This window comes from Phaethon lepturus, unplaced genomic scaffold, assembly GCF_000687285.1.
Source record: "Phaethon lepturus isolate BGI_N335 unplaced genomic scaffold, ASM68728v1 scaffold9108, whole genome shotgun sequence".
Taxonomy (NCBI): Eukaryota; Metazoa; Chordata; class Aves; order Phaethontiformes; family Phaethontidae; genus Phaethon; species Phaethon lepturus.
The window spans coordinates 55,146-75,459 of NW_010556871.1; the positions used below are offsets into that span (position 1 = coordinate 55,146).

The following is a 20,314-nucleotide window of genomic DNA, read 5'->3' on the forward strand; positions in this document are numbered from 1 at the left end:
TGTGAACTGGCAAAATAAATTTATTCACAATCTACCCCACATATGTCATTCCTGCCTTCAGAAAATTTAAAAATTTTGTTTCAATTCAGCATCTTAATAAAGATTCATCAGTATAGTTTGCTGAAACAAGAGTTATGATCACATTTACAAGCAGCCTTATTAATTTACTAAGTTTTCATAACCAATTTTATAAACAATTTCTGCACTAGTGAAAATAAATGCAGCCTACATTGTGTCTCTGTCAACAAGTGGGATCATAATGTTGAAAAATTATGAAAAAATTATTTGGCAATCTCTATAGGAAATACAATCTATTTAAACACTACTCTTACTAAAGGCTTGGTTGTCAGGCCCAAACAGCATACTATGCATAAGTTTTGTACACATAAAACTAGAAATTGCAAAATCTGACATTTATGTTAGCTCCTGCCAGAGCAACTGGCACTTACAGGCAACTTAGGAAAGGCAGGGGGCTGACACATAACAACTATGAATGAGGTAACTGGATCTAATGTCAATCTACAAATATTGTAAGAACACGACACTTAAATCTGGGTATGTAATCAGGTTTTTTTTGTTTGGTTAAGTATTACCAAAAAATAGCATTTTTACAAATTATTATAGCACACTGTAAAAATACAACCTTTTGTAGTTTGGTCTCAACTGCTATATATTATGCATCAAAACTAAAACTAGCAAATGCAATTATTTTGGAAAACTGACAAGTGACCCACTTTGCCTTTAATTTTACTTTTCAAAAATTCCCCACAATCTCAATGTACACTGCTATGAGTTTGTATCAGATTCTGGTACATTTGACAAAATGAATAGTCATGCTGGGAAATCACACACAGAAGAAATACTACTGATAAGTGAAAATGCAACAGCACATGATTACTAGCACTTATTGGAACCTTTTAGCATCTAATTCCTGAACAAAGAATATATGGACTCCACAGTCACAGAAACATCACTTGAAATTTGCTAGCTCAGACCCTGGTAGGAGTCTAGCTAGAGCAGGAAAGAGGTATAGGGAAATCCACCTGGTTTTTGGAGTCCTTAAAACCCTGCTTTCAAAAAGAATTTATGGCATTTGTGCATTTTATCTATACCTGGGGGCAGGGTCATTACTTTTTCCACATTGTTTTTTTTTTCACAGTAATGAAGGTCCAGCACTCAATTTTTCATTTGTCAAGCACAGAAGTATTATATGGTCAAGTATTGACTTTCTGCTAATACTTCAGTAAACAACTGATTTTACAATCCTGCACTGCTTAAGTTTTAATCCTGCACTCATTTCTGTGAGCCTCAGCCACACGGAAATTGTATCATCGCTGTGAAGTAAAATTTACCTACCAAATTTACCTGGGGTAAATCAGAACTTCTAATACAAGCTAATCACTCTGTTACATGATAAACTGCACAATTATTAAAATAATAAAAGACATTACCTGCTCTGCCAGTGTCTCACAGTCTTTAAGTTTTCCTCTTGAGCACTGAATTCCACCATTTCCAGTTATTACAATGGTTGCAAAACTTTCCTCTCCAGAAGGATCTCCACCAGGTTCTTTTACTTCAAAAACCTCTGAATAGAAGGCAGACTGAAGGGTTTCCAGATTTATGAGATACTTAAGTTTCAAGTTTCTGGCAGTAGCTTTGCATTGGCCAAACTGTTGTATAAATTTGCGGAACCTGTACCTTATTCTTTTTCGCGTCAAAATGTGGTAGTCTTGGATTTTTGCTCGCACACATTTAGGCAAAAACATCTTGTAGCTGTGAATACATAACCAGCAAAAATACTACTAATTTTATTCATTAAATCCAGCAAAGATAATTAGTTCTGTGCTAAACAAGTCAACATGAAAATGTCTTTTCCTCTAAATGTAGTATGCTATTTCAAATACAGCCCTGTCTCCTTCCATTTTCCCCCTCACTCAGTTTCAACATATATTACATAATGCATTTTCTGTAAATCCAGACATGTCTGTTCCAGTCATTACTGAAGTTTGGAGGTAAGGCAGCAGAAGTTACACAGTTGCTTTGTTTGGTGTAGAAGTTGGAAAGAGGATACTGCACAGATAGAGGCAATTATACGGATAGAGGACAGATTTCCTAGCGGAAAACATGAAGTGGTAGAATACAATAATGTGTTTGGTTCTCACTGAAGTTCCTATAGCACAGTCCATACTCTATATCAAGGGGTAAAAGAGTAGTTTGTCACCTGCAATGAGCTGGCAAATTTGTTGTCTCACTCTGTTTTTCACTCCTCCTGCTAGGTTTCATTAAAAGACAAACACCAGACATTAAGTACTAAGCAAGAGACAGAATTAACTCAGCTGGAGTGGAAACTAAGTAGGTTGATAAACCAAAGTGCATTGATAAATGCAAGCAAATTCAGTAGAGATCTGCGCAAGACGGTTAAAAGTCTGGAGCATATGACATGACACAGAAGAGGCAGGAAGGAGCTTGATTTGTTCAGCCTGGAGAAATGAAGGCTCTAGTAGTCTGTTCTACTAATTGTCTTCAACTAATAGATGGTTATGGAGAAGACTGAATTAGACTCTTCTCAGACATGCACAGTGGAAGGACAAAGACACAACAAAGGGTAACCAGTATCACAGAGGAGACTGATTAGATATGGAGAAAATCATCCTCAGTGAGGGTGATCATACACAGAACAAAGTTGCCCAGAAATATGGTGGATCTCCATCCTGGACATCTTCAAAACTTGACTGGATGAGGCCCTCAGTAACTTCATGTAACTTTTGAAGTTGGCCCTGATCTGAGCTAGGGAGAGAATCTGGTGACTTTCAGGGGTCTCTCCCAACTCAAATTATTGCTTACATCCTTTCCCACATGAGTAGCTGCTGCCTTACCTCTCACTAAGAGAATTAAATCCATGTACCCAAAACCATGAATGGCTATCATGACACAAGTTTTCTATTAATTTCTAGTTTACACTATAGGTAAGTTTATGGAATCATTATGCTAGAATAAATCGTTTGCCAACAGCTGAAAATCTCCCAGATGCCAATATGCAAAAATATTATTTTTAGGTATCAGATAGGTTAAGTATGGAGTCACCTGACTGAATTGTAAATAGCCAGTGGAGTTTGGTCCTTTTCTTTGGCCACTCTCATCATATCCAGAACAGCCATTCCAAGGCATTCTTCTTGTGTTTCGTGAGTAACAGGCATCTGTATCCATCCATCCAAAAAATCATCTCGCCACTGAGAAAGAAGAATGCAAGAAAGCAAATCAAAACTGTTGCACTGCTGCTCATCAAGAAAAGTTTTTTGGGGTGTGGCTTGGGGTTTTTTGTTTGTTTTGTTGTTTTGTTTCTGTTTTTTTATTTTTAAACTGCATTCTTTTGAATTAAACCCTTTGTCCACAAAAAGCTGCACATGTTCATAATGGATACTAGCTACCATCATGCTTAGAAACACTGTTTTCAAAATATTTTTGTTTCAAATCTCAAAGATCCTATAGAGAGGATGTTGTTCTACATTGTGTCAGTCCAAAATAAAGTAACGACCACTGAAAGACTTCCACATGGTAGTGGCACAAGAACGAAGCTACACACTCATTGCTCTCTCCACAACTGCCATTTGAGCTTCATCTTTACCAATTTGCTTTAAAAAATAATCAAGCAAATCGTACCTGTGCAAATAGGTAAGACATGACAACATCATCAAGAACAGGGCTTTCTGCACCTCGAAGAATGCCATATCGATATGCTCTGTTGGTGCCATTGCAATACCAGTGCGGAAAATAAAACCTATTAGGAAATATTTAAGCAATCATCAATAAACAGATACTTTTGCTTACCAACACCAGGCATTATCGCTTTCACAGACATGTAATTAGTGCTGGCTGGTTTGGAGGACCAATATGGAGACCTAGCTAGTGAATGCAAGGTTTTGGATCCAGTTCTTGGTGTCGTAAAGTACTACAACATTTAAGTAGGGCGATAAGCTGTACTCGTAGGAACAAGAGGCTCTGCAAAATTATCCTTACTAATCAGAATATAGAGAATTTTGTGTCACTGTCTTTCGGTTTCCTTTGAGACAGTTCCTAAAGAAACACTCAGGCCACATTATACAATGTCAAGAAACAAAACCTTTTACATAAAGAAAACGGACTGTAGCTTTAGATGTCCACATTCAAAAATCAGGTTAGAGGAAAATGGTTCTATTTGCAGACATCTGCCTGATTACACACGATAATTACTCCGCATTTCAGAACTGCCACTAATTTCAAACAGGCAAGCACAGAAGAGATGAGATGTATCATTATTAAGAAAAATGTTATTTTGCTTCTGCTATATTTTTTATTGTTTGTTTTTTCAATCTGACATGCAAATATATGGTATAGAGACAATCGATAAAATACATTATTCAAATCTACTGCAATAATTTTGATTCTTTTATCTATCTCTTATCTCTTAAGAATCTGTCCATAACTTCTTAGAGAAACTATCGTTCAACTAAGTATCTCATTGTTTGTGTTTTCTCACATTGTTTTACCATGAAAAGTACCTAACATTTGATTTAGATTACCTTATCCGGTAAATTAGGATGAGTCTGGTTGCTTCATCTACATGGAATATGTGATTTGGGGGATACCACATTCTCTCCGTTTCACTCATGAGTGCAAACATGTTATGATACACTGGCATGATACCTAAACAAGTAACAGAGAAGGAAACATTTATAGGAGATTGTTTCCACAAAGAATGAACCTTATTAAAAATAAAGTATTGTGGGTTAAAAGTAGCAGATTGGCACATGTTCTCCAAATATTCACTGCACTGCTCTGTCACTGTCAACAACATTGCAATCATGACCCCATAGCTGTTTTTTTGCTGGTTTATTTTCTCATCCTTCTTTTATGTTCTCTGACTGCAGACTGTGTTTACCTGCTATCCTATACTTCACTGTTAGATTACAAGATTTTCTCTGTATAGCATTTAATACAATGGTTTCTTAGCCATTTAGATTTTAGTAACAGCTAATAACAGTACATTACCTTTTTCCTTACCTTTTCAAAAAACAAAACTAGGCATTGATTTTAAGATTTTAGACTGACAAAAATCAGAAGTAAAAGCAATACAAAGAAAGTCATCATGACTAGGACAACCACCTGTCATTTACACTTGAGTAGCTCAGCTGAGAACAAAACCAAACACATATTGTTAATTAAACTAAACTGGAAAATATTTTTTCCCCCTCAACAACTCAGGATTGCTTTAATGAGAAGTCGCAAGCAATCCTACTTAATCACAAACTATGGAAATCAGTTTAGCATCAGCTCCTCAGCAGCACCAGGATTCTACTTTGGCTTTTGGGCTCCCAGCTGAAAGTACAGCCTAATATAAGACAGACACCAAAGTATCGCACTCTGCTTGCAGTGCTGCGCATCCATGCAATGCCAGCGCTAGGATTTGGAAAACTGTATTTACATTAAAGCAAGACACTTTGGGGGAAGAAGGCAAAAATATTTTAAAAATAACAGATAAAAGACAACAAAAGTAACTTAGAGACAAAAGATTTCTGGAAAAAGGCAAAATATCCACAACCCTACCCAAAGACACAGAATGAAATAATTGAAATTCACACAAGAAACCAGGAGAAAAAAAAAAATTCCCTTATTCATTTCTTTCTGCTCTGAACAACATCTAGGTAACTACTGAAGGGGGCAGACCCAAATTTCTTTCATCACATCTAAAGTGCATGTAAGACAATCAGTTAGAAAAAACCCAATCAACTCCACATATAAAACCGCTAAGTTTGTGGAGCAAAAAGTAATCTAACGACTAGCTTAAATTCTACATAATGGGGTTTGTCTCTGTAGGGAGCCAGTAAGAGGGCTAAGAGCAAGAAGTCTATTGTGCAAATGTCAGATTAAACTGCTGAAATCTACAGGCTAATCATCTGACACTTGTTTAAACTAAAGCTTACCAAAATGTATCAGAACTACAGGTCCTAACACATGATTTTCTATGAAAAGGAGTCATAGACTTACAGGAAACTACAGAAACGGAAAGCATTATGTAAAGAGAAACCAAAACTGAACAAAACCCCCAAAGGAATAACCCTGAAGGGATTAGTAACTGAAGGACTGGCATCTAAATCTAGATGTTGCAAATTTATGGTGCAGTAAGACATATTCGATTCATCAGAGTTTTGATAAATATCCAATTAACTCCATTTTATGGCATTTAAATCTATCCCATGCAACCAAGTATCGTTCTCATTTGATGTGTGAAGTGGGATCAACTAGATTATGTTACAGATCAGTTGTCTACAAAGCAGTAACAACTGACTTAGCAGTTTTAAGGCTGTGTGGTGTCTGTATCCCAAATAATTTCAGATAAATTACAGTGTAATACATGTGAATCACCAGCCTATTCCTGGATTCTAGCCAGATGCTAAACACCATTCAAGGCAATGCTGAATATTTACCTAGTCTCATTAATACATTTCCCCTACCTATTAATAATCCCACATAAGCACACTGAACAAGAAAAAATTTCCAAGTCATATTCTTAAATTGAAATGTTAAGCTGCTGTATTTCACCAAATACATGAGACAACCCCGCCTCTCAAAAGCACCCCACATATTTCAGTCCAGATCATATCATTGCCATTGTGAAACTTTAGCTAAACAAGGAACATGACTTTGGAATTCCCCCTACAAATCAGAAATGTTGACATTAACAACAACAAAAAACTAAAAAATCCTCCTTGCTGTCTTTCTATATTTGAAAAGTAAACTGTGAACTCACCCATCTTGCATACTTTAGCAATTCCAAATGGTAACTTCTACTACCAGTGCTCAGTGACATACGGATCATATGTGTTTTTCAAGAAAAGGAGTTACACTTTTTCCTTTTTTTCCTCCCCATTAAGAATCATGCAATTGTGCCAGAATATTGCTACACTTGAAAAAGTTCAATGATTTATACCAATAGAGCATCCCCTTACTAGAGTCTTTAAAATTGTCCACAAACGTCTGACAGAAGCAGAGAGGCCAGAAATGTAATTCATGTAATTCTTAACAGCACTATTAATTGCAGGGACTTTTCAGCCAAATGATAACTGCAGTATTTAAGTGTTTTCTCCAGAAACAATGAAAATCAAAAGACTGGAGGTGGGGTGGAGGTGTGTGGGGGTGGGAAATGAAAGTCTTCTGATAAAGCCATTTTAACAACAGTAAAACTTCTGAGAAATATATTTTCAACACAAGTAAAATCAGAAAAGCTGTTCACAGCAGGTACTAAAAAAGTTTGCCTGGATTTCTGCACTGCACTAACCATGCTATCAAATCAATCAGTAATTAATTAGGAAAGGAGACAGTGACTCAGACATAATAAAGCAGAATTGTTCCCCACTTTGCTTCTCCAGCAAGAGCTATTAAATACATTTTCTAGACTATTGCAAAGACAAAAACATGACTATCTCTTTGCAAGTATTTTATTTAGTACGTAAGGCTAAATATAGAAGCCTCATCATGCTACATAGACTGTCAAGTAATATCATGAAAGGCTGTAACACAGCCAAAGTTTATTCCTCAATCTTCTACTTCAAGCCTAAAACAAACTCCAAATGTTTTGCATAGTAGTTTCTTCCTTTCCTCGTTACGATTTTAGAGCTCCACATTGAGACAAGTCACACCACTTCATTTACCCTGAAGCAGCTAAGGAAATACAGCTTTTCTGTATTTCCTCCTTTGTTGGCATTGGGTACCCTTTCACCCATACAGTATGTTTTCATTTGGTAATGTCCCTCTAAAGAAAAAACAGAAACAAGAAACTGTAAATCGCAAAAAGCCATGATACCACTATGAAACATGGAAGCCATACGTAGTCTATAGTAGCAATAGTGTCTTCAAATTGTCAGTTCAAGCATATAAATAAGTCACTAGACATATACAGATGAAATGGCTACATGGAGTTAATGATTAAAATCAATTTTAAAAATCTCCAATAAAAAAGTACAACACAAACATTTGTCAGTTCTCACACACAACTGTCAAGTAAACTATCCAAAACCTACAAAGCCTTGCACACACCAGATGGTTATTTTCTTGGCTTTTCATATATAAAAATAATCTTACCCTCATCTTTCATACAAACTGGAGCCTTACTGAAATCTGACACCACATTCAATGTCGCTATCCTGTCAATAAGATGTTTTCTGAATAGTTAATCAAAGCACATGTTTCCTTTCTTAGCAAAACAGAATTGTCCAGAGTTCTGACTAATACATTCCTCACCTCAGGGAAGAGAGGGGAGGGCGGTTGTGTGCAGATTTTCAGGGAAGGCTTAGAAAAAAGAAACTTAGAAAAAAAACCAACACCCACTCACCCCAAATCCCCAGTGGGCAGTTATACTCAATGGTAATGCTAAGCCATATGAATTCTGGAAATTCAGCACATTAAGGATAAGTCTGCTTAAACATCTCTAGCTACCAAGAGTGAATCTCCTCTGAACCGTACAGGCAAAGAGGTACTACAGATAATCACAGTCATCACATTACACAACACAGCCACTCCCTTGAAAATGTTTAATTGAGTGCAGACACTGTCAGTGCTTGGTCACATTAAGTGTTTTGAAACAGTGTTTTTACTTTGGTTTAATTAAATATTCTCTGCTATCTTACAGCTTTCCAGGAGGCACCAGCAGTTTTCAAGGAGAATACCATGAAACTTCCAATCTATTTGCAAATCAGATGAGTGAGAATTAAAAGGTTCCTAGGTGGAGTTTCAGTTGTTTTTTAATCAACATTAAAAAACCCAAAACAAACGACCAAACAAAAAACCAAACATAGAAGCCAACTAATTCAAAGTCTTTTGTTAACTGCTGGCTGCCTGTCACTCACCAACCCAGTCAGGACTATCAAACTGGTTCCCTCTTGGGATTCTAGTTCCATTAAAAAGTTAAGACTTCAGGGTTTAATGAGCCTAAGAGAAGGGGAGGAGGAAAATTAGAACAAAAGCCTGCCAGAAAGTAGATGAAGTCAGATGTATCTTACAGAAACGTAGGGTTCATATGCAGCAGGGAGACAAGCCATGGAAGAAATGCAAGACGGTAAACAAAACTATGGTCCTTGGCTGACTTGCCAAAAATTTTTCAGTGTGCTATTTAAATGTTATAGTTACATTTAAAGTCAACAGCTCTGCATATTTTGCTACTAATTTATTACACTTTTCAAGAACAGGGAACAAATTTATTTGGCTACCATCAAAGCAATTCTTTGCTTATAACTGTTTTAACTGTGATTTACAAACTCATTTACCTAGCGCAATACAAAAATCTCTTCACTTTGTTAACTTTAATTCAGTAACAATTTGGATTACAAATACAGATGATGTATATGCATATTATTCAGCCAGTGGAATAAATCAACAAATTGTTAGTTTAAAAATCAAAATAAAATTATTTATCCATTTAACATTGGTCTTGTATATAATGTATTATTCTGGCAAGTTACAATGTATAGTCCATAGTTGTTTGGGATTTTTTTGTTTGGTTTTGTTTGTTTTTTTAAGTTACTTTATCTGATGATAAAACCTCTTCAAAAAAACCTTGGGCAGTATCTTATTGCAAAATCATTGGTATAGCTTATTTATATATTACACAAAATATCCTTCTTTCTGTATAGAAATAAATATATCCAGGATTCAAATTCAAAGACTTCCTATGTTCCCAGTAGTCTGTATCTGATTTACCTACATCACAACAAAATTCCGTTCATGTTATTTTCAGTTACACTGGCTAATTTTTAAAAACAGTTTTCTAGATTTTTTCATAATTTACACTTTGAGTAAACCAAAAATTCTAAACAAGTTATTCAATTGTTATTCTGTAAACAATCACATTTACATATTCTGTAAAATATCATATCAATCTTGCATTATCACACTCTCGCATCAACTCTGGTGGCTTTCCCAAACCATTACTACTACTTGTGTTCAAATGCTCTTGACTGATAGTTTTATAAACTGATTGTAAACACATTAAAAACAGCTTAAGAGATGCTATTTAAGATTATTTGAGAGAGCAGAGAAAGAGTTTAACCTCATGATTTGGGAAAACAAGTCTCTGATACTGAATTCAGAAGACACATCTAACACAATGATTCTGTAACCTCTAGAACAATTTCTCCATCATATTTCATTTCCACCATCAGTTAGTTCCTCTAATACCATTTTGTCTCTTAGGACAAGAGCAAAGACTTCTCTTGTTCTTGGTGTGACATTTATAATTTTTTACATGGCAATTAACATACTAGTTAACAGAAAAGAGCTGAATAACACTACTGACCAGTCGATTTAAACTTAATGTCACGATACTTCATTTATTCTTGCATTTCTGGTTAGAAAATGTGATATTCTGTTTCATGTTTAGACAGTTTTCCCTATAAAAATACAAACCTACCATAAGTTTCATAGTTATTTTTTAAAAAATAAAAAGCTGTTTTAAAATAAAATAAGAAAAGGCTTAGGCTCAAACTGGCATGCAACTACAGAACAATACTTATAGCCAGACTAATGTTTATATAGCCAATACATGCCATATACAACAGATCTAAAGTCAAGTCAGCACAGACTGGAAAACCTTCAACTGTTTGAACTGTGTAAAAGGTACATAATAAGAATGTCTCTGTGACTGCTGATGTTTGCCTAGATCCAGTCCTGCTTGCCACCAATAACAAAGTCATACTTTGATGTAACCAGCTCTGCTATCAAGGGATCTAACAATTGCTCACATCAGAGAAAGTTCATTAACAATCACCAAGTCTGTTACATTGCGGACATGCTTACTACCTGAACCACTCTCTTGTTCATGAAGTATTCTGATTCATAGCTAACTCCCAAAAGAAAAGTCTTGCCAATATAAACATTATGTGACTGTATAGGCTTTGCAGACCTACATGTTCTGCCATATAACCACAAAACCTCCTACAAAAAAACCAGAAAATAATAAGTGGTACCTCGTGATTTAAGCACTAATAACTTACGAAAGAGAACAAAAACCTACAGCCATTTCACTCTTTTCCACCAATTTAGAAAGAAATGAAGTTACAAATTCCTTTGAGAAAAAGACTGTATAATACTGCCACAGTAGCTGCCAGGCAGAAACCACTATTCAGAGGACTTTGTCTACCTTAGCTCTACAAGGATGAAGGCTCAACATGATAAAACATTTTATTTATACAAGTAAGTATAAATCACTACTGATGTACTTTAGAAACTCTGGTGAAGAATGCTGAAACCATAGCAAAATATAAAAACAACTTGATAAGGAGTACTATTCATAAAAAATTATTTTTAAGATGGTCAAGTATAAAAGGATATATCTTTGAGCTAGGTACTAGCCATGCCAGCAAAACAGAAACTAGTACCCCAGAAAAATAGAAGCCTTGAGAAGTATTGGTGAGGTCTGACAAAACAAGCAATAGGATACCAAGTCTTCAGATGATGTCACGGGAAAGTGACATCCCAAAAAAATTGGATTTATGGATTAGCAGGAATTGGATTTTGTATGTTTGTGATGTGGGTGAGAAGAATATCATACAGGGCCTGGGCTGTGCATTTTCCTGGGGAACTGGAGACAGTGCACAAAAACCAGTTATGACATCCAAGCTAAAATGTCAATCAATTCAAATTTTATCAAAAAGACCTAAAGATAATTTTACTATGGCACATAAATATCTCTCTAGGGTTGGTCATGGGGAAAGGAGAAGAAAAACATAACTTCAAGAAACATCTGAAAACTGAAGCAAGGAAAATTCAAACCAGAGAAAACGGATGAAAAAAATGGAAAGACCAGCAATAACAGTAGAAGCTCCTAATCAAACTACCAAGGTAGTTACTATTCCAGTGAATTCAAACAAGGATGGGAGGTTTTCTGACAGACAAGCTTTAACTAAGTGATTCTTTAGAAGAGTACCTGAAAAATTTGTGTTCAGAGGACTTCTTACTCCCCCATCACAAAAAAAGCCTAGTCAGATAGGAAGCAAAGGAAGCAAGGCACCTGGTATCATGGTTGATGATGCAGTATATTCTTTCAAAGACCCTGTTATTTTTAACATACTGAATTTGATGGACCTAAGCGCTCATCAGTTTAATATTCTGGCAAGTTGGTACATGAATATCTAAGTTAAACAAAGAAGCATTCTGCCCACCACTATCTAGTAAAATTGTTCTTTATTTCACTCCCTCAGCAACACCCTCAGTGACTACAACAATTTTTATTTCCATTTAAAAAAAAGTAACCACCACCTAATGTAAAAATTCAATACCACTAACACTCAGAAAGTGAAGAACCTCCCTCTCCCCTCCCCCTGACTAGCCTTACACACCTTTAGATGCTGTACCTGAGTGTCTGAACTAAGCTGACAAACCTAACAGAGGCAAAACAGAAGCCCAAAAGACATCGGCATGAGTGCTAAGAAATCCATCCTTATTACAGAAATGAGTACAGGCATATTTTCTAAAGTGGGGAGATAATTTTTTTTTTTTTTAATTCAACTGGAGAAAAGATACTACAGAACCTTAGCCACACAGTGGAAGCCATCTGGAAGATCTTGATTTGAGTCACCATCAAGAAGGTACCTTAACTTTGAGAACACTCCCAGGTCCACCTGTCAAAACTCAGACCTACAAGGTCATTAAAGCAGCAGAATCTCACACACATAAAACTCTGCAAACCTCTGAATACCATACTACATCCTCTTGATCTCCCAGAATGAATCCCAGGCAGTGCTTATGCTGAACTCATTATATGTGCTTATCTGCATAAAGCTCTCATGTTATATGAAAAGCAACTCTACAAACTCAGGCTTTAGTCAGACTCTGCCATGCCTAAAGAACTCCAAGGAACAACAGGACTTAAACCCAGAAGAATCTTTATGAAAGTAGCATACACAAGCAAATTGCCAACTCACAGCATGCAGCTGAGTCAGAACAAGACATTCAACAGCACAGAAAAAACGCAACAGATCCCTCACAAAAGTAAAATCATTAAAACTGTATTTAAAAAACAGTATAGCAATTAAATAGCAATTAAAAGACAAAAATCACAAAAGTGTAAGATGTTTGGAGACAATAAAATGTACAGTCAGAGCCAACAGCTTCACATTTGTGACCTATTGGAAAAGAAAGATTCGGAATTACAAGCCTTCCTTTAAATTCATTTGCACCTGGAATGTGGCAGTTGGAAACCTAAAAGACAAACCCAGCCTTGTACCACTGACAGCCCAAAGGAAGATAGGGAGAGACTCTATGTATGTGGGTGTGCACATGTGCATGAGGAACAAGACAGTCACTTTAATACCCAAAGTTTATTAGAATTAATTTTTTTAATTCAGAAATTCAATGTACTGTCGCAATGAAAGAAAGAATGCACAAAATGCATGCCTGAATTATTTTACTGTGGGTCTCAGCACCTGTTCATATTAAACTCTGGGTAAATGTAACAACTCAAAGGCTTTCTTCGATATAAACATGTTTTATTTATTTATTTCAAATATACTACCCTGTAATTTCCTCACTTTATTTCCTAAACAATTACAAAAAGCATTAACCACACACATACAAGCAGTCACATTATATCTAACAGAACAGTCTCCATCTGCAAAGTGATTAAGCATGTGCAATATACAATATACGCATAACTTCCAGAACCAGTCTGTTTTGCAGGGTGGTGTCAGAAAGTAATTCAAGTTATTTCTAGCTCCTGCTCTGATTTAACTATCCAAACTATATCTCAGCTCAATGGAAGAAGAATTCCAGGTAAAAGATAGTATACCCTCAAATTATTTCGAAAAAGGATGGCAGTCACCCAATTATAATCTGCATTTCACCACAATTCCAACAAGAACAGTTTTGCAGCCTGGTGCTAATTACTTCTGAAAGAATAGAGACATTAGCATTTCAGTTAGAATGCCACCATTTTGACGAGCTCTGGATTATTAAAAACTTTCTTGCATTAAGTTGAATTTCACTCCTTCATTATCAAAACCGTTATGTATATACTTACCACAGGCTTTACAGGCAACAGCACAAATCTCTTCTGCAACATATTCTCCAGCTGGAAATTGAAGGTAATCTCCACCTGTCTTCCCAGGAGAATGATAAAGGTACACTTGAAGCAATGGTTCTGCCTGCTTGGGTGCACTGGTATTCCCATGGATGTCACCATTCTGGTGGACAGTAGAAGTTGCTGTACCTTCCATATTTGTCATTGTAAGACAGGCCATTGTTTGTTTTGGTTCTGTTCAGAGCATTTGCCTAAAAGAAATGCAAGGAGTACTTCGTGATTAACTGTATTTGGTTTTGCTTGTAATACTCCTATTTAATGACAGTACCGTTCTGATCCAGGAAAAACATTAACAATTGAGGACAACAGAATGGCTTAGAAGGTTCACTAAAAGTTGAGTTTCTCTTTGATTTACTACATAGCCGTAGACTGAAAAATAACAGACGCTATGACAGGAAAAACAAATATATCAACTGAGAGTCCAACTAGAGGATTTATTACCTCTCATTGGATTTTAGACAATGTGTGCTCACCTGTCCAGTTGAAATATGCTAGTTAAACCTGAAAGCCAAAATAATCCCCTTAATGACATCTGTGCAACACATGAAATTCCCACTTTAAATGCAAAGATTGCACTGAGAACTTAAAACACAAAACAACTAGCTAGGTCACAAACTGGCACTGATGAAGAGAAGAGCAGGAATAGCACCTTTCAGCTGAGTCTTAGTCTTAAGCGGATGCTTAAAAGAAAACAAGTGCTAGCTGATGTGAGACTAAGGAAGCTCGAAAAATTTGATTTTTTAGAAACATAGAATGGTTTGGGCCACAATAAGGTTTCCCCAGGGCCTTCTCTTCTCCAGGCTGAAAAACCTCAACTCTCTCAGTCTTTCTGCAGAGGAGAGGTGTTCCAACCCTTTGATTGTTTTCGTGGCCCTCCTCTGGATGTGCTCTAACTGGTCCATGTCTTTCTTGTGCTGGGAACCCCAGAGCTGAACGCAGTACTCCGAGTGGGGTCTTACAAGAGCCGAGCAGAGAAAGAGAATCACATCCCTTGACCTGCTGGCCATGCTTCTTTTTATACAATACAATTGGCTTTCTGGGCTGCAAGAGCACATTGATAGCTCATGTCTCATTTTTAACCTACCAACACACACAAGTCTATTCATGCCCCAGCCTGTATTGATACTAGGGGTTGCCCCAACCCAGGTCCAGGACCCTGCACTTGGCCTTGTTGAACTTCATGAGGTTCACAGGGGCCTACTTCTCAAGCCTTTCAAGACATCTCTGGGTGGCATACCTTTGCTCAAGCCCATCAGCTGCACCACTCAGCTTGGTGTCATCCCCAAACTTGCTGAGGGTGCACTCAATCCCACTGTATGTCATTGACGAAGATACTGAACAGTTTAATAAAGATACTGAACATTAAAATGTTACTGTTTAACTTAAAAATGTGACTATTGTTTTGCATAGGCAGATAGATGTTACATTCCCAAAGTGTAATTTTCAACAGCTTTTGTTTACATCGAACCAAGTTACTTTATCATAAAAGAGCTGTTTGGAACACGATTTTTTAAAATTTTCTGCTCCTAACTACAATTACTGAGGAAGGCATGACTGTATGACTATACATTTATGTGGGCTAAAGACTACGTGTGCTACATAAATGGATCACAAAAGTTATTTCAGCAGAAAAAAAAGCTAAACACCTTAAAGGAGGAAAACATTAACTTCATGAGCTATGTGATAGACAAAAATATGCAATTATGCATACAGGTGCATAAAACTATGCTACCATGATGGTAATTCTGGGGGAAAGAAAAAAAGAAAAAAAGGCACCATCACCAAGAGAAAAGTGCATCATTTTATTTCCCAAACTAAGCAACAAGAAAAGCCAGTGTAATACAGACATAATAATAATACAGTTTTACATAGAAATACAGAGTTTCTAGGCGCATGTGTCACTCCTACATTCCTTGGGCCCTGATCTAGAGGGGCATATGGATTCCCTATGCCTCATTCATGAAGCCAGACACCTTTAAATGCGATTTGTGCTGTCAGCTGCAAAGGCAACACACAGGTAACAAGTAAACATCCAATTAAGGGGAAAAAAAAAAAGCCTTTCTCCTAACCCATCAAGTAATTCACGTTTCTTAGAAGAAAATAAGCACCACATCGCTAAAAACATCATATTTGAAAGATTTATGACTACCTTTGTCAACAATATGTAAGATATAATGTTTGTGCTCTACCAGTTGCTTATACAAAATGTTCACAGCTTTAATCTCCAGAGGAAGCCTTCCTTAATTACCATAGTTAATATTAGAGTATTTTAGAAAAATTACTGTTTAATACAAATCTTCACCTTAATTGACAGATCCTTTCCTCCTGGTCATTTGGTATTATCTCTATCCAACACTGAATGGAAATACTCTTTATAGAACTAACCAAAAACCTGGCAAATTTCAAAAGTGAGCTAGACAGATATGCTTGTGCCTAGCTCTCCTTCATGAGTTTGTGTATGTACAAACACATTTGCCATTTCAAAAAACCTCATCATTCCCTCGTTTCTATATATAAAAAAAAAAAATCTATAAACTGAGAACCTTGCTTAATCATACCTAAGAATGTGAAATATCAACAAAGTGCAGTAAAAAAGGCAAAGTAAATACTTCACTCCTTTTGTTGCACTAATTTCAAAGGTTCCATGAGACAATGTGAAAAATCTCCCAGGATACTATTTGTGTAATTGTGTCACCACTTCAATTTAAATAATTTTCAAGTTTTAACTTTGTCTTATGTTGGAGTGCTGATGAAACAGACAGGTGAAAGTAAGAAATATCCCAAAACCAGTTTCTTCACTGAAAAGCATAAAGCACATTTTCTTGGCCTTTGTCCTATACATCCAAGTAAACCAGTTCCACGGACAGAGCTTCACACATGCAGTAATTGAAACACGCGGTCACCACTCACCGGTGGTGTGAAATAGCTCATCATTAACAAAATCGTTTTCACCTGTATTTTTTAGCAGATAAGTCTCCAGTTAGACACATTTAGTTTTCCCTTCTTTGCTCCATCCAGAGACCACTGCATCAGCACAACAGAAATATTAAACATGGCAAAAAAACCTGTAATTGCTATTCATCCAGAATATTTAAAATATGACCTATTGTTCTCACCATTGTAAAAGTTGAGCAATTTGAGACTAAATATACTGGGAGACATTACCTGTTTGCAGAACATATTTGGGTATCATTTTCTGGGGTATACAGAATAAATTTGTCATCATACTGTAATTCAAGAGAATTTCTGTGTTTGTGTAAAGAATGTAGATGTTCAAGAACTCCCATAGCTGTATACTAGGATTTAATACACCGAGAATGGGACTTTTGTAGATAAATTACTCAAAGTACCACAGAGGTATTTGTTTGCCAAAAAGGAGGTATGTACCAAGTCCACATACATCTGGAAGTGGATGTCTGACATAATCAAGACTCAGTGAAAATGAAAAAATGGCCTGTCCATTTATCCATGAACAAGAATGTGCAACAAAATTTGGATCGAATATAAACATCTTAATTTTGAGATCAAAGCTAGTAACTACAAAAGATCCAATTCTGGTACTGATGAACAGAAGACTTGATCTAAAAGGATTATTTTAATGTTCCTAATCTGGATAATATTTAGAAGTCAGAGCTTCTAAAAGATGAGATTAATCATTCCCCATATTGCTCTAACCACAATCACCAGCTTCTACAATGCAACATATTTACATGCAATTCTCTGTTGCTGTCTGTACCTCCAATGCACCCGAGTATTAATTTTACCAACCACAGTGGACTGCAATTCATATGGTTCTTTTTAAGTCAGTCAGGAAGAAATTAATTAATGAGATTGAAAACCACCACTTAAGAAGAAATATCATTAAAATGTGGAGGATACACAAAATCCTCATGATTTGACAATATGCAGCATTCACAGCCCCATTCAGAACAACATTTTTTTCTTCTTACAGACAATTTGAGCTATGGGCTCTACCAGTTTCTTCCCCCCACCTTCAGTTCATGGTTTTGTTTTTGTTTTGTTTGTTTGTTTTTTGGGGGGGAGGGAGAGTTGTGGGTTTCTATGGAAACCTCCAGGGCTAGGATCTTAAGCCATACCACTTCAAACATACAACTTTGCAGGTTCAAATATCAGAACATTCTCTCACTACAGATAAATCCCTGCCTGTTAATTACCTTTTATCACTTGAGAAATCTCTGTATGAAACATGAGAGTGATGAAGCCCTTTAAATAAGCACATCACAAGTCACCCACTTGCTGCTGGTATCCACAGGAGGTCAGACAAAGCAGGCACAAAAGCAGTGGTGGAACATAATGTATCTGCAATAAAACCACAGTTAATATAAAAAAAAAATTAATGTCTGTGAACAATACACAATGCAACATTATTTAAGAATTCAGATCTGTATTTAGGTACAGATTGAGTGATCCACTCCTATCCCATTTGTCCAAATTCCTGTTGTCTTTGCCAAGAGCTTCTTAAATTAAGGGGTTTTAAATACGAAGTTTGAAAATATTTTTTTTTTTAAAACACATTTTTGGTACTGAGACTGCTCCTCAGTTCTAGCAATAAATTGGTATTTGAAACAGACATCTGACTTGAAATATAATTACCAATTTTTTTTTTGCACTCACCATGTTTTTCTTTTCTGTGAATACAGCATCAGTTTAAGAAAACTGTTGACGGCATTACATGAAGAAAAATGAAAAAGGAAAAGTAATTACAAAAAGAGACATGGTATGTTTACTCATGTAGTAACACACTCTTTAGCCAGAACAATTAATTCTATTTAAACACTGACAACAGCGACCTATTTCAGTACATGTGGAAGTTAACATCAAATGTCTTGTAGCAGGAAGGACAAGGGTACACCCACTCCTGCTTTCTTTGCACAACATTTCTGTGGTTGCAAGAAACACCAATGAAAGCACTTAAGCACAACAGCAACTTCCTGCAGCAGTGAAAAAATGACAAATTCCCTGTTGTGACCCTCCCAACATAGGAAAGGGCCTGATAGAGAACCAAATATGAATTTTAAAAATTAATAGAGCAGGGGGAATACAATGGAAGTTCAAAAGGGGGCAGAATTCAGAATGGGAGAACTCTGCAAGTCTTATATTTGATGACTCTTCAGACAGAAATCTCCCTGCCAGGAGAGAAGGGAATCAACACAATTTCCTCAGCATCATACGCTGTGACTACTGAGTCTATCATCAATACCCTAAGAAAGAGAAACCCATCTCAATGAGCAGTAAACTCAGCTTCTCTTCCCGCAGAAGTCAGACTGTTATGGCAACGATTAGCATTTCTCTCCTTGCGATACTGGCTTTAGAGATAAGCAGTTTTGCCTTGTTTGGACAGCTGTGTATTTTGTATGCACCTCCAGGGATTCTCCTTCAAATGCTGTCTAGCCAGCCAATTAAGATCTGATCCAAAGTCCAGTACAGCCAAGGCAATTTTTCCAGACCTGTATTAAAGTGCCACAGGGGGAGAGAGGGGGTTGTTTGCAGCAGAGCAGGCTATCACTAACCTACTGAGCACACATTCCCCGCACACTGAATGATCTGAAGCCGGTGCTCTCAAACGAAGTAAAGAACCACCACCTGCTCATGCAGGTTTCAGATCCAGGGGCATTGCTGCGTATTCTAAATTATTTTCTATTTGAAAAGTACTATTTCCTGCTCAGAACTGCCTTGCATTTATCATTTCCAGTCAGGCTCTTGACTTTAAACAAAACTGCATGAAGATTTACCTGACTGTAGTTAAATACGCAGTTTTTCCATAAACTCCAAATGAATTGCCTGACATCATTAGCTATATGAGACAGCTGCAGATGAACTGATGGGACAAACCAGGTTAAGCTAAGAACACAAGCCACTTCTACTCTCTGCTTTGCAAAGCCCAGTGGAATAAGGGTTGCAACATTTTAAATAAGCTCAGTGACATTGCAGCTTGCATTTCAAGTGCAAAAATTGAATAAATCAGCCTAATATCAAGTCTATCCTTCTTCACATGACAAACAGAAAAACAATCGCTTGCTTATGAAAGAGAATCTCATAGCTCTGGACAAAATGCAAGGAAATGTGGAGATTAGAAACACCAAGCTGAACAGTGTCACGGTGCTTATAGTAATATATTTCTCTTTTTTTTTTTTTTGAAGGGAGAGTCAATCATTTTTTCTTTTGCACACATTTACAGACATACCT

At 36.5% G+C, this 20,314-nt stretch overlaps 1 protein-coding gene across 1 annotated transcript in view; it reads right to left on the reverse strand.

The window, feature by feature from the left end:
• The window catches only part of JAK2 (Janus kinase 2), a 51,689-nt gene extending 33,255 nt beyond the window's left edge, over positions 1-18,434 (reverse strand). The window contains exons 1-6 of the mRNA XM_010292583.1: positions 18,362-18,434; positions 14,048-14,298; positions 4,560-4,683; positions 3,661-3,778; positions 3,085-3,230; positions 1,452-1,773 (exon numbers count right to left, since the gene is read on the reverse strand). Of these exons, the coding sequence (XP_010290885.1) occupies positions 1,452-1,773; positions 3,085-3,230; positions 3,661-3,778; positions 4,560-4,683; positions 14,048-14,267 (930 nt within the window). The 5' untranslated portion in view covers positions 14,268-14,298; positions 18,362-18,434. The remainder of the gene's footprint in view (positions 1-1,451; positions 1,774-3,084; positions 3,231-3,660; positions 3,779-4,559; positions 4,684-14,047; positions 14,299-18,361) is intronic.
• Between the last annotated feature and the right edge of the window lie 1,880 nt (positions 18,435-20,314).